Here is a 15,537-nt window from a genome sequence, read left to right as displayed (position 1 = left end):
AACACTACTGCTATATTATTAATAACATTATATCTTGTGTGATTAAATTACTCTATATTTTATTTAACAACAATACTAACAAACAACTTAATTTAATCTTCCCACGTTCTGACAATATATTTGCCCTGAATTATCCATTTTTATTATGAACTTTCCACTCAAAATAAATATAAAAATATGTATTTTTTATATTTTGTCATCAACTTAATAATAACACTAATAAATGAATATGTTTACGGTATAAAATAAAGCTGCTCCTCCAAAGGAAAAAAAATGAAAATTACTTTAACTCACAACCACAATAATTTTTATCTTATTCATTCACACATCACCACCATAAAAAACCATAATTTACAAACACCATCACCATCAATTGCACCACTGCCACCGACACATCAACTTCATCATCATCACCATCGTTTTTAGTGCGACCACAACTTACCGCATCACGAACAATCCTTTGACGACGGGATGTCAAAACGTAGCCAATTTTTAAATAAACATAAAGCATCACAGCCAGTGGTATAAAAAATGAACCCATTGCTGAGAATACCACATATCCTTTATTTTGATTGTAACGACACACCGTGTAACCTTCTTCACGGCGACCAGGTTCATACCTACAAAAGGGCGAAACATAATGAATGAATTAAAAAAAATATTAAATAAAATATGAATGGATTTCATTGAAATAGAAAAATATGTGAAATATGAGTAGTAAAGTAAAACCTAAAGTCTTCGCAGCATGGTGGAAGTTTAAAAAAAATAATTCTGATTTGGTCTAGTCCATAATCTAAAATCAAGTAAATAGTCTAGTACAATAATCTATAGTTTGGTTTAATTTTAATCCATAGTCTAGTATTCAGTCTTGACTACAGTTTACTCTATCATATAGTTTATACTTATTTAGTCTCTTCTATAATCAATTTAGCTTAAAGTTTTACCTCTTCCACTATTGTGCCATACATCCGGTTTCCCAGATTCGCAGAAATTTCTAGTTGAAAGGAAAAACTTTATGTAACAGTTAAATTCCACTAAACTTATGATTTTTTTCAACTGGTAAACTTTTACCTCAGATTTTTATTTATTTTACAAATGTTATAAACATGTGTGAAAATTATATTTATTTTCTCTTTTGTTTTCTTGACATTACACACATTAATTTCATTTATATACATGGCTACAGTTGCACATTGTACTTGCTGACAGTAGCAGAAACAACAACAAATAGAATAAAGGAAACATATCGTAGAGCACAACAATTTTTTTTGGATTTTTTACAATTTTTTAGAACTATTTCTTAAGTAAAAAAAAATATGAATAGAAGAAAAACTGCATGTGTTTTTAATAAATATTGTCAGACAAAATTGTAGCAACATTCGTTGTGGAACTACATATATTCTCTATATTTCCAAACAGTGCCAGCATGTATTTCTGATTATAAAACCACTCACAAGTCATTCACATATTTAGCAAAAGTTTCAATTGAATTTTTTATTTATTAATAATAAATAAAAAATATATTAAAATGCAGTTTACTAAACTTACAACAGACTAGACTACATATACACAAGGCTATAGACTAGAAAATAGAATAGACTATAGACTAGACTACATATAGAGTAGAATATAGACTAGACTATAGACTAGACTATAGACTAGACTATAGACTAGACTATAGACTAGACTATAGACTAGACTATAGACTAGACTATAGACTAGACTATAGACTAGACTATAGACTAGACTATAGACTAGACTATAGACTAGACTATAGACTAGACTATGGACTAGACTATAGACTGGACTATAGACTAGACTATAGACTAGACTATAGACTAGACTATAGACTAGACTATAGACTAGAATATAGACAAGACTATAGACTAGACTATAGACTATAGACTAGACTATAGACTAGACTATAGACTAGACTATAGACTAGACTATAGACTAGACTATAGATTAGACTATAGACTAGAATAGACTAGACTATAGACTAGACTATAGACTAGACTATAGACTAGACTATAGACTAGACTATAGACTAGACTATAGACTAGACTATAGACTAGACTATAGACTAGACTACAGACTAGACTATAGACTAGACTATAGACTAGATTATAGACTAGACTATAGACTAGACTATAGACTAGACTATAGACTAGACTATAGACTAGACTATAGACTAGACTATAGACTAGACTATAGACTAGACTATAGACTAGACTATAGACTAGACTATAGACTAGACTATAGACTAGACTATAGACTAGACTATAGACTAGACTATAGACTAGACTATACTAGACTAGACTATAGACTAGACTATAGACTAGACTATAGACTAGACTATAGACTAGACTATAGACTAGACTATAGACTAGACTATAGACTAGACTATAGACTAGACTATAGACTAGACTATAGACTAGACTATAGACTAGACTATAGACTAGACTATAGACTAGACTATACTAGACTATAGACTAGACTATAGACTAGACTATAGACTAGACTATAGACTAGACTATAGACTAGACTATAGACTAGACTATAGACTAGACTATAGACTAGACTATAGACTAGACTATAGACTAGACTATAGACTAGACATACTAGACTATAGACTCTATAGACTAGACTATAGACTAGACTATAGACTAGACTATAGACTAGACTATAGACTAGACTATAGACTAGACTATAGACTAGACTATAGACTAGACTATAGACTAGACTATAGACTAGACTATAGACTAGACTATAGACTAGACTATAGACTAGACTATAGACTAGACTATAGACTAGACTATAGACTAGACTATAGACTAGACTATAGACTAGACTATAGACTATACTATAGACTAGACTAGACTATAGACTAGACTATAGATTAGACTATAGACTAGACTATAGACTAGACTATAGACTAGACTATAGACTAGACTATAGACTAGACTATAGACTAGATTATAGACTAGACTATAGACTAGACTATAGACTAGACTATAGACTAGACTACTAGACTAGACTATAGACTAGACTATAGACTAGACTATAGACTAGACTATAGACTAGACTATAGACTAGACTATAGACTAGACTATAGACTAGACTATACACTAGACTATAGACTAGACTATAGACTAGACTATAGACTAGACTATAGACTAGACTATAGACTAGACTATAGACTAGACTATAGACTAGACTATAGACTAGACTATAGACTAGACTATAGACTAGACTAGACTATAGACTAGACTATAGACTAGACTATAGACTAGACTATAGACTAGACTATAGACTAGACTATAGACTAGACTATAGACTAGACTATAGACTAGACTATAGACTAGACTATAGACCTAGACTATAGACTAGACTATAGACTAGACTATAGACTAGACTATAGACTAGACTATAGACTAGACTATAGACTAGACTATAGACTAGACTATAGACTAGACTATAGACTAGACTATAGACTAGACTATAGACTAGACTATAGACTAGACTATAGACTAGACTATAGACTAGACTATAGACTAGACTATAGACTAGACTATAGACTAGACTATAGACTAGACTATAGACTAGACTATAGACTAGACTATAGACTAGACTATAGACTAGACTATAGACTAGACTATAGACTAGACTATAGACTAGACTAGACTATAGACTAGACTAGACTATAGACTAGACTATAGATTAGACTATAGACTAGACTATAGACTAGACTATAGACTAGACTATAGACTAGACTATAGACTAGACTATAGACTAGATTATAGACTAGACTATAGACTAGACTATAGACTAGACTATAGACTAGACTATAGACTAGACTATAGACTAGACTATAGACTAGACTATAGACTAGACTATAGACTAGACTATAGACTAGACTATACACTAGATTATAGACTAGACTATAGACTAGACTATAGACTAGACTATAGACTAGACTATAGACTAGACTATAGACTAGACTATAGACTAGACTATAGACTAGACTATAGACTAGACTAGACTATAGACTAGACTATAGACTAGACTATAGACTAGACTATAGACTAGACTATAGACTAGACTATAGACTAGACTATAGACTAGACTATAGACTAGACTATAGACTAGACTATAGACTAGACTATAGACTAGACTATAGACTAGACTATAGACTAGACTATAGACTAGACTATAGACTAGACTATAGTCTAGACTATAGACTAGACTATAGACTAGACTATAGACTAGACTATAGACTAGACTATAGACTAGACTATAAACTAGACTATAGAATAGACTACAGAATAGACTAGACTGTAGACTAGACTATAGACTAGACTGTAGACCAGACTATAGAGTAGACTATAGACTAGACTGTATACTAGACTATAGACTAGAATGTAGACCAGACTATAGAGTAGACTATTAACTAGGCTATAGACTTGACTATAGACTAGCCTTTATACTAGCCTAGAAACTAGACTATATTCTAGCCTTTAGACTATAGACTAGACTATATACTAGACTATAGACCAAGCTATAGACTAAACTATAGAATAAACTATAGACTGGACTATAGACTAGACTATAGACAAGGCTATAGACTAGATTATAGATTAGACTATAGACTAGAAAATAAACTAGACTTTATGATATATTATAGACCATAATATAGACTTATTTATAAACTAGACGATACACTATATAGACTGTAGACCAGTGAAGTCATATTTGGCTATAAAGCCGTTTCTTTTTTAAATATGTATGTTTTATTTGGTCGCATTTACATTAAATATTTTATTTATTTTCCACACTTACCAACCCAAATACGGTGGACATGTTATGGACAATGCCGTCACCCAAACAATAAATATCATGAATAAGGCTAAACGTTTGGTACGTCTATTTTTGGAATACGTTAAGGGTTGTGTTACTGCTAAATATCTGAAAAACAAAACGTAAAAAGGGTGAGAAAAACAAAGTAAATATGAAATAAAATAAACAATTTAAAGTCAAATACCACAACAATAAAACTAACCATAAAAATGCCATTAGACTAAGTGACAAACTGAAAAAAAAAACCTACAGTCATTAAATTGCAATTGTAGCTAGAATCAACATATCATGGTAATGGTTGGACTCATCAACAACAACAGTTTAGTCGCGAAGCAAAATCGACAGGATGAAAGAGTTTTGCTTGTATATGACTTGATTTACATAACGTCTATTCAGAAAATATGACGAGGTTAAGAGATTTGTTTTTTTTTTAGTGGAATCAGAAAAATATGTATGTGAGTTTTTTTCATGGGGAATGTAAATAAAAATAAAAAGAGAGAAAGAACACTTGAAAAATCTACTGCCTGAAAATTTTGTTGAAAGAACTTTGAAAAAATTGCATACAAAACTGTTATTAACTATTCAACTTTATATAATAAATAACAATTGAATTAAGTTTTAAAAGCCTTTAAAAAGTAATGTAATTATTATTTATTTGAATTATGCTCTAAATTTAATTTCCCACAAGCATACATAATAAACAGAATTTTTAAAATTATGTTAACCTTTCAATTTCGATTCATTTAATAATTTCTTTTCATAAATAATAAATATATGTATATTTTTCTCTTACCTGTCTAAACTTATGGCACATAAACTTAAAATAGAAGCTGTACATAGTAAAACATCTAAAGAAATCCAAATATCACATAAAATCCAACCAAAACGCCAAACCCCTGTAAAGAAAAAAGGTTAAACTTATAAAAAATTTAATAAATACATATGTTTTATAAATAACTATTAGAAACCCATGTGAAATATAATAAAAAATGCTTTACCCATTAAAATGCAGTTTAAATTGCTGATAATGCTGAAATTACTTGTAAATTTGCTGTTTACAAGATAAAACCAAGAAACCAGTATGGTCAAAAAGTTAAGCGGGATAAAAAAAGATTTTATATGCATTTAAGCAGCGAATTTTTGACAATATGAGCTATAGTCTATACTATAGTCTATAGTCTAGTCTATAGTCTAGTCTATAGTCTAGTCTATAGTCTAGTCTATAGTCTAGTCTATAGTCTAGTCTATAGTCTAGTCTATAGTCTAGTCTATAGTCTAGTCTATAGTCTAGTCTATAGTCTAGTCTATAGTCTAGTCTATAGTCTAGTCTATAGTCTAGTCTATAGTCTAGTCTATAGTCTAGTCTATAGTCTAGTCTATAGTCTAGTCTATAGTCTAGTTCTATAGTCTAGTCTATAGTCTAGTCTATAGTCTAGTCTATAGTCTAGTCTATAGTCTAGTCTATAGTCTAGTCTATAGTCTAGTCTATAGTCTAGTCTATAGTCTAGTCTATAGTCTAGTCTATATCTAGTCTAGTCTAGTCTATAGTCTAGTCTATAGTCTAGTCTATAGTCTAGTCTATAGTCTAGTCTATAGTCTAGTCTATAGTTCTAGTCTATAGTCTAGTCTATAGTCTAGTCTATAGTCTAGTCTATAGTCTAGTCTATAGTCTAGTCTATAGTCTAGTCTATAGTCTAGTCTATAGTCTAGTCTATAGTCTAGTCTATAGTCTAGTCTATAGTCTAGTCTATAGTCTAGTCTATAGTCTAGTCTATAGTCTAGTCTATAGTCTAGTCTATAGTCTAGTCTATAGTCTAGTCTATAGTCTAGTCTATAGTCTAGTCTATAGTCTAGTCTATAGTCTAGTCTATAGTCTAGTCTATAGTCTAGTCTATAGTCTAGTCTATAGTCTAGTCTATAGTCTAGTCTATAGTCTAGTCTATAGTCTAGTCTATAGTCTAGTCTATAGTCTAGTCTATAGTCTAGTCTATAGTCTAGTCTATAGTCTAGTCTATAGTCTAGTCTATAGTCTAGTCTATAGTCTAGTCTATAGTCTAGTCTATAGTCTAGTCTATAGTCTAGTCTATAGTCTAGTCTATAGTCTAGTCTATAGTCTAGTCTATAGTCTAGTCTATAGTCTAGTAGTCTAGTCTATAGTCTAGTCTATAGTCTAGTCTATAGTCTAGTCTATAGTCTAGTCTATAGTCTAGTCTATAGTCTAGTCTATAGTCTAGTCTATAGTCTAGTCTATAGTCTAGTCTATAGTCTAGTCTATAGTCCTAGTCTATAGTCTAGTCTATAGTCTAGTCTATAGTCTAGTCTATAGTCAGTCTATAGTCTAGTCTATAGTCTAGTCTATAGTCCTAGTCTATAGTCTAGTCTATAGTCTAGTCTATAGTCTAGTCTATAGTCTAGTCTATAGTCCTAGTCTATAGTCTAGTCTATAGTCTAGTCTATAGTCTAGTCTATAGTCTAGTCTATAGTCCTAGTCTATAGTCTAGTCTATAGTCTAGTCTATAGCCTAGTCTATAGTCTAGTCTATAGTCTAGTCTATAGCCTAGTCTATAGTCTAGTCTATAGTCTAGTCTATAGTCTAGTCTATAGTCTAGTCTATAGTCTAGTCTATAGTCTAGTCTATAGTCTAGTCTATAGTCTAGTCTATAGTCTAGTCTATAGTCTAGTCTATAGTCTAGTCTATAGTCTAGTCTATAGTCTAGTCTATAGTCTAGTCTATAGTCTAGTCTATAGTCTAGTCTATAGTCTAGTCTATAGTCTAGTCTATAGTCTAGTCTATAGTCTAGTCTAGTCTAGTCTATAGTCTAGTCTATAGTCTAGTCTATAGTCTAGTCTATAGTCTAGTCTATAGTCTAGTCTATAGTCTAGTCTATAGTCTAGTCTATAGTCTAGTCTATAGTCTAGTCTATAGTCTAGTCTATAGTCTAGTCTATAGTCTAGTCTATAGTCTAGTCTATAGTCTAGTCTATAGTCTAGTCTATAGTCTAGTCTATAGTCTAGTCTATAGTCTAGTCTATAGTCTAGTCTATAGTCTAGTCTATAGTCTAGTCTATAGTCTAGTCTATAGTCTAGTCTATAGTCTAGTCTATAGTCTAGTCTATAGTCTAGTCTATAGTCTAGTCTATAGTCCAGTCTATAGTCTAGTCTATAGTCCAGTCTATAGTCTAGTCTATAGTCTAGTCTATAGTCCAGTCTATAGTCTAGTCTATAGTCTAGTCTATAGTCTAGTCTATAGTCTAGTCTACAGTCTAGTCAATGGTCTAGTCTATAGTCTAGTCTATAGCCTAGTCTATAGTCTAGTCTATAGTCTAGTCTATAGCCTAGTCTATAGTCTAGTCTATAGTCTAGTCTATAGCCTAGTCTATAGTCTAGTCTATAGTCTAGTCTATAGCCTAGTCTATAGTCTAGTCTATAGTCTAGTCTATAGTCTAGTCTATAGTCTAGTCTATAGTCTAGTCTATAGTCTAGTCTATAGTCTAGTCTATAGTCTATAGTCGATAGTCTAGTCTATAGTCTAGTCTATAGTCTAGTCTATAGTCTAGTCTATAGTCTAGTCTATAGTCTAGTCTATAGTCTAGTCTATAGTCTAGTCTATAGTCTAGTCTAGTCTATAGTCTAGTCTATAGTCTAGTCTATAGTCTAGTCTATAGTCTAGTCTATAGTCTATAGTTAGTCTATAGTCTAGTCTATAGTCTAGTCTATAGTCTATAGTCTAGTCTATAGTTTAGTCTATAGTCTAGTCTATAGTCTAGTCTGTAGTTAAGTCTATAGTCTAGTCTATAGTCTAGTCTATAGTCTAGTCTTTAGTCTAGTCTATAGGCTAGTCTATAGTATAGTCTATAGTCTAGTCTATAGTCTAGTCTCTAGTCTAGTCTATAGTCTAGTCTATAGTCTAGTCTATAGTCTAGTCTATAGTCTAGCCTAGTCTATAATCTAGCCTAGTCTATAGTGTAGTCTATAGTCTAGCCTAGTCTATACTCTAGACTATATTGTAATCTATAGCCATAGTCATTTAGTGCTAAATATTTTGATTGTACGAAAACTTTCATCCCACCACTGTAACCACACTAATAAACACTATAATAATCTATGTTTTATTCATAAATATTTATAAACAAATATTCATACGTTTTCAAAAAATACCTTTTTGATATTTTCATTATTTAGTCTTTTTTTTTTTTGCTTCAATACTCGTGTACTCTTGCAAGTTTTTATATGGCAAAATAACAAATTTTGATTATGGGCCAATATAATCAAACAATTGCTTTTTTGCCACAACAATATTGACCATTACTCGGCCAATAACAACAAATAACCAGGCAAATAAAAACACAGCATGTGAGAATGTGTATTCAATGTGGGAAAATTGAAATGCAAAAAAAAGGAAAATATGAAAGGAATGTGAACGAGGGTTGGTTAAATAAGTCAAATTGTAATGAAACTAAAATTCGAAATTTCGAAAGAAGAATTGGTTAGAGATATGACAAAATATCCATGCTATATTTACGGAAAGCGAGAATGCCATGAACCCGACTTATCACACTATCCTCCTGTATTACACACTATATCAAAAAATATTTGCAAATCCCTATACATTTTACAACATCTCTGAAAATAAAGAAATAAAATAAACAAAAAATCCCTTCAACAAATAATCTCACATTCAAATCGTATCAGAGGAATTTAAGAATGACGTATTGTTTTATCAGCACAAATGAAAATGATATCTATTATTTCCAATAAAAAAATGCAGGTAATATGAGTATAGACATATTGAAAAAATAAAAACTGAATATTATTTTCACATTATTTACCAAAATGATATTGATTGAATATTAATATGCATTATCTCGTTTGGCGTAAGTCAGTCTATATTATTTGTGAAATGAAATCAAGTAAAAATAACAATATGAGTAAAGTTAATTGAGTGTAAATAAATATTTATTAATATTAACAATTCTGTTAAAATGATAAAGCTAATAATTTTTCAATTTATATCATAAAACTCTAAAAGAACAGGTAAAGAAGGTACACTTCACTTGATTACATTTATTACTTTACCACAAAAGGTTTACTTTAGATTTTACTTACTCATGTCTACCATGGAAACCACCAACCTTAAGATTTCTTTATATTTCTTTTCGATTTTTTTCTGTCTTTATCATTATGAATTCAATTGCAAACATATTGAAGAATAAATAAATTGCTGCTCTTGAGAGCAACAGCAAAAAAAAAAAAAAAAAAACGAAAAAATTTCATAAAAACCAAGTGCTGGCGTTTAGAAATTTGTAAAACAATATTTTCTGGTGTTTTACAGAAAAAAAAACAAAAATTTTTAAAATATTTTTCTTTTTGCATTTTGCTGGAAATGTGTGAAACAAGTTGTAAAGAAATTGTAAAAAGATTAAATAATTTTTATGAAATATTTTCAGCAATCGTATAAAAATTGGGGGAAATTTGTTACATCTTTTAGAAGTTGTTGATGGTAAAATAATGAAATATTTTCTTTAGCTTGAAAATATGTGGAAGGAAACAATTAAGTTTTTATTGTTTTACCGAAGGAAGATAAAAAGATTTCTTCGTTTACATTTAAAATATCTAGCTTAAGGCAATTTTATTAGAGTTAATGAATAAATTTACAAGATTTTATGAAAACTTGAAACAGTTAAATTAAAAAACAAAATCCAAAGGATAAGCAAAACATATACTATAGCTAAAGAAATTACAAAGGAACCTCAAGCTGTCTATAAAACCATTTTGAGGGTCCTTCAACTTCTATAGAACATTTTGAGGTTCCTCAAACTTCCATAAAACATCTTGAGGTTCCTCAAACTTCTATAGAACAGTTTGAGGTTCTTTAAACTTCTATAGAACATCGAACGCCTATAGAAAAGTTTGAGATTTCTCAAACTTCTATAGAACAGTTTGAGATTCCTCAAACTTCTATAGAATAGTTTGAGATTCCTCAAACTTCTATAGAATAGTTTGAGATTCCTCAAAATTCTATAGAACAGTTTGAGATTCCTCAAACTTCTATAGAACAGTTTGAGGTTCCTCAAACAGCTATAGAACAGTTTGAGGTTCCTCAAACTGCTATAGAACAGTTTGAGGTTCCTCAAACTGCTATAGAACAGTTTGAGATTCCTCAAACTGCTATAGAACAGTACTATAGAAAAGTTTGAGGTTCCTCAAACTGCTATAGAACAGTTCTATAGAAGAGTTCGAGGTTCCTCAAACTTCTATAGATGAGTTTGAGGTTCCTCAAACTTTTATAGAAGAGTTTGAGGTTCCCCAAACTTCTACAGAGTTTGAGGTTCCTCAAACTTCTACAGAGTTTGAGGTTCCTCAAACTTATATAGAAGATTTTGAGGTTCCTTAAACTTCTATAGAACAGTTCGAGGTTCCTCAAACTTCTGTAGAACTGTTTGAAGTTCCTCAAATTTCTATAGATGAGCTTAAGGTTCCTCAAATTTCTATAGAAGAGTTTGAGGTACCTCAAAATTCTATGGATGAGTTTGAGGTTCCTCAAAATTCTATGGATGAGTTTGAGGTTCCTCAAACTTCTATAGAAGAGTTTGAGGTTCCTCAAACTTCTATAGATGAGTTTGAGGTTCCTCAAACTTTTATAGAAGAGTTTGAGGTTCCTCAAACTTCTATAGATGAGTTTAAGATTCCTCAAACTTCTATAGATGAGTTTGAGGTTTCTCAAACTTCTATAGATGTGTTTGAGGTTCCCCAAAATTCTATAGAAGAGTTTAAGGTTTCTCAAACTTCTATAGAAGAGTTGAAGGTTGCTCAAACTTCTATAGAACAGTCTGAATAATTTGAGGTTCCTCAAACTTCTATAGAACATCTTGAGGTTCCTCAAAGAAGAAGAGTTTGAGGTTACTCAAACCTCTATAGAACAGTTTAAGATTCCTTCTATAAAACAGTTTGAGGTTCCTCAAACTTCTATAGAACAGTTTGACTGTTCTGAATAGTTTGAGGTTCCTCAAACTTTTACAGCACAGTTTGAGGTTTCTCAAACTTTTACAGAACAGTTTGAGGTTCATCTTACTTTTAAAGAACAGTTTGAGGTTCATCTAACTTTTACAGAACAGATTGAGTGTCCTCTAATTACTATAAAATAGTTGGACCTTCCTCTAACTTATGTAGCATTTCTTGAGGTTCCTCAAACTTCTATAAAACAGCTTGAGATTTTTCAAACATCTACAGAACAGCTTAGGGTTCCGCCAACTTCTATGGAACAGCTTGAATTTAAACTAACTTTTACAGAACAGTTTGAGTGTCCACTAATTTTTATAAAATAGTTTTAGGTTCTGCTAACTTATATAGTGCAGCTTTAGGTTCCTCAAACTTCTAGAGAACAGCGTGAGATTCCTCAATTATCTATAGAACAGCTTGATGTTCGTCAAACTACTGCAGAACAGCTTGAGATTCCTCAAACTTCTATAAAACAACTTGATGTTCCTAAAACTTTAAAAGAACTGTTTGAGGTTCCTCTAACTTCTGTATAATAGTCTGAATTTCCTCTAACTTCCATAAAACAGTTGGTGATTTCTGAAACAGTTTGACAGTTAAAACTTCTGTAGAACACATTAAGGTTTCTTAAACATCTAAAGAACTGTTTGTAGCTCCTCCAACTTACATAGAACTGTTTGGAATTCCTCACACTTCTATAGAAAAGTTTGATTTTCCAATAACTTCCATAAAATTGTTTGAGGTTCCTCAGACTTCTAGAGAACATCAGTTTCCTCAAGCTTCTATATTTTGTGGAACAGTTTGAGGTGCCTTAGACTTTTATAGAACAGTTTGAGGTTTCATCAACAATGGGTTTGAGGTTCCCCTAATAGCTCTGTTTAGGTTTCCTCAAACTTTTGTTGATATGTTTGTGTTTTCTTAGACTTTTATGGAACAGTAAACTGTTATTTAACAGTAACAGTTGAGGTATATTATCTTTACAATGTACCTCTAATGCAAGTTCAAATTCTGGGATTAGAGTTGTCCTTGCGAACTAAATTCCTTATGATACCATTGATAAGGATTGGTAGAATGATCCAATAGGAAATTTATGAATATAACGAGATCTTAGAGCATAAGCTTTGAACTTGCAGATTATTTACGATCCATGAATTGCCTGATGTAGAGAGGAACAATAGAGGTGGAAGAATCGGTTAGTAGATGATATTTAGTTAAGGTAACTTTTAAATATCGACTTCAAAGTTGAAAATTAAGCTTTGAATTTAAAGATCATTTCGTTTTTTAGTTTCTAGACTATGACTACTTCCTAAAGCTAAGCAAAATCATAATAAATTTCATTAGAATAAGTAAATAGAGGTTTCCAGAGCTAAATTGGGAAAGATTTTTGTTCAGTCCAAAGCCGGTACTAAGATGACACAAGCTCAGCACGAGAGTTGCTTTTTAATTAAGTCCTTTCTAACAACAGGACATCGATCTTCTTATTCCCTGCATTCCAATACAGGAATGATTTTGTTTAATAAAAAACATACAAACAACTTTGGATATTATTGCATGTTAATCAGTTATTGAGACAGACAGACAGACTGACATGCAGATTTGACGACATGAAGTTCGATTTCAACAATGCAATACCTTTGTAGACCTAAGAAATGAAGAGTTTAAATCATTGAAACTTAAAAGGAAAAGAGATTGCAGAAACCTGATCTTGGAACTACTCCATGAAGGCAAAAGGGATGAAAGTTAGTGCCTGGGACAGTTACTACTTCATAGTAAAGTCTGGTTGGTATTAGTATGAGGTTACATAAGACGCTGAAAATTTAGATGGAAAACTAGGAGACTAATTGGAACTCCCTAAATTTGATATTCTGAATCCTTTGATTTCATAGGGAAACAACCAGTATTTTTAACAAATTTAATTAAATTTTTTAGTGACACATCTTAGAGACGTAAGGCCCTTAATTCCACATCATCTGTACATAGTCTTACCACAACTGTAAAGACAAATCGACATTGTTACTTTGGAGTCGGGATCCTTGGTAGATACAAAACTATACATGAATTATTGTACAGTTTCGTTTTGAGTGGGTTTATCTATGTGGCATCAAAGGGTCGACAAAATATATTTTCACTGCAAATGTTTAATAATAAAGCATCACTATGAAAACAGATTTCTATGTCTATTATACAGCAACTCCCCAAAAATGATAACAAAACGTGACTCATCTTGTTTCCATCATATCCCATCTATCTTATCCGAAAGTAATATTTCTAAGTAATAAACACAAGTGACCGTGCACTAAGAACTTACCTTCAGCAATGTAATGGATAACAGCTGGTGGCATAACACACGTCCCCACTAACCAATCCGTTATGGCCAAATTAAGTACAAAACAATTTGTTACCGTACGCAGGCGACGTGTTGTTAGGACAGCTAAAATCACCAGAGTATTACCAACTACCGTAACCAAGATGAGTAACATAAATATAGCCACAACCAAAGCCTTTGACCATGCCATACCCACCAAGTAGGAGTCGATAAAGGGTGGTAATGTGGCTACATTGCTAGAGGTGCGTGTTGATATGGTTATGGTTGTGGCCGTTGCTGTAGTTGCATCCCAAGTAAAATTGCCATTAAGTGGCAAAGGAGAAGATAATATTCCTGTAGTGTTGGTCAAGTTGTTGGTGAAATTCTCTAGGGAGGTTAAAGATTCTACTAAATCAACAACTAAAGAAGTGGTGGTGTTGGTAGCTGATGCAGATGATAATGAAGCATTTTCCCAAAGGTAATAGTGGTGCGGTAAAGACGTAGTTGTTGATGATGATGATGTTGTTGTTGATGTAGCTGTTGTTGTTAGTGGACTTGAGGCGTAAAGGAATGCTGTTTTTGGCAGTAAATTGGCTGTTGTAGTCGTTGTTGTTGTTGCTGCTGCTGCTGTGGTTGTTGTATTCGTCCTCATATGCAATAGCTTATATGTTGTTGTGGTGGTAGTTGTGGCTGTTAAATTGTTCTCACTTTCGTAGTTATAGTTGTTTATTAATGTTTCTTTTGTTTTCTGTATTGATGTTGTTACAGCTGCTGTTGTTGTTGCTTTTATAGTTTCATACAACAATGACAAAAATTGCGATTTTTGTTGCTGTATTGTCATTTCGTTTTGCTGCTACTGTTGTTGTTTTTTTCTTTTTGTGGCTGTGCGTGTTCAAATTCACATTTCAATCGTATAAATGAATGATTTTCGTTGTTATTGCTTCATGTATTTATAGAGTCATTATTGTGTGATTGTTTTGTAATCTTTCTGTTTTTATTTTTTGGTAAATTTTCCTGTAACGGTTTTTCTTCTTTAATTTGCTGTTAAATTTTACCACAACATCCGTTGTGCTATTGTTGCTATAGGGTTTTTCATTTAGAAACGTTTTTCTTTTAATTTATTTTAAATTCAGTCAATGTCAGGTTTGGAATATTTAAATTTTGAAATCGTACTAGTTTTTACAAAAAACAATACTTTTTATTGCTAAATTGACTAGTTTACTGATTAATCTATGGAATAGGCAAGGCTATGTGCAACTCTATTGACTCTATTGACTTGTCTATGGGTTAGTCTGTTGACCAATCTATCGACTAGTCTATGAGCTAGTTTATTGACTAGTTTTATACTAGTCTATGCTTTAGTATTATTTTGACTTATA

The 15,537-nt window shown here is 31.7% G+C and overlaps 1 protein-coding gene across 1 annotated transcript in view; it reads right to left on the bottom strand.

Annotated features, from left to right (window-relative positions):
• Positions 1–15,324, bottom strand: part of LOC119613308 (putative tyramine receptor 2) — an 18,821-nt gene extending 3,497 nt beyond the window's left edge. The window contains exons 1-4 of the mRNA XM_037969317.1: positions 14,162–15,324; positions 5,651–5,753; positions 4,840–4,965; positions 443–620 (exon numbers count right to left, since the gene is read on the bottom strand). Of these exons, the coding sequence (XP_037825245.1) occupies positions 443–620; positions 4,840–4,965; positions 5,651–5,753; positions 14,162–14,999 (1,245 nt within the window). The 5' untranslated portion in view covers positions 15,000–15,324. The remainder of the gene's footprint in view (positions 1–442; positions 621–4,839; positions 4,966–5,650; positions 5,754–14,161) is intronic.
• Between the last annotated feature and the right edge of the window lie 213 nt (positions 15,325–15,537).

The sequence above is a fragment of the Lucilia sericata genome, unplaced genomic scaffold, assembly GCF_015586225.1.
Source record: "Lucilia sericata isolate MDLA Ls3-8-SP2 unplaced genomic scaffold, ASM1558622v1 Contig002055F_arrow, whole genome shotgun sequence".
In the NCBI taxonomy this organism is placed as follows: domain Eukaryota; kingdom Metazoa; phylum Arthropoda; class Insecta; order Diptera; family Calliphoridae; genus Lucilia; species Lucilia sericata.
The sequence above is the reverse complement of the archived record's forward strand: the minus strand, read 5'-3'. Positions and strand labels throughout refer to the sequence as shown.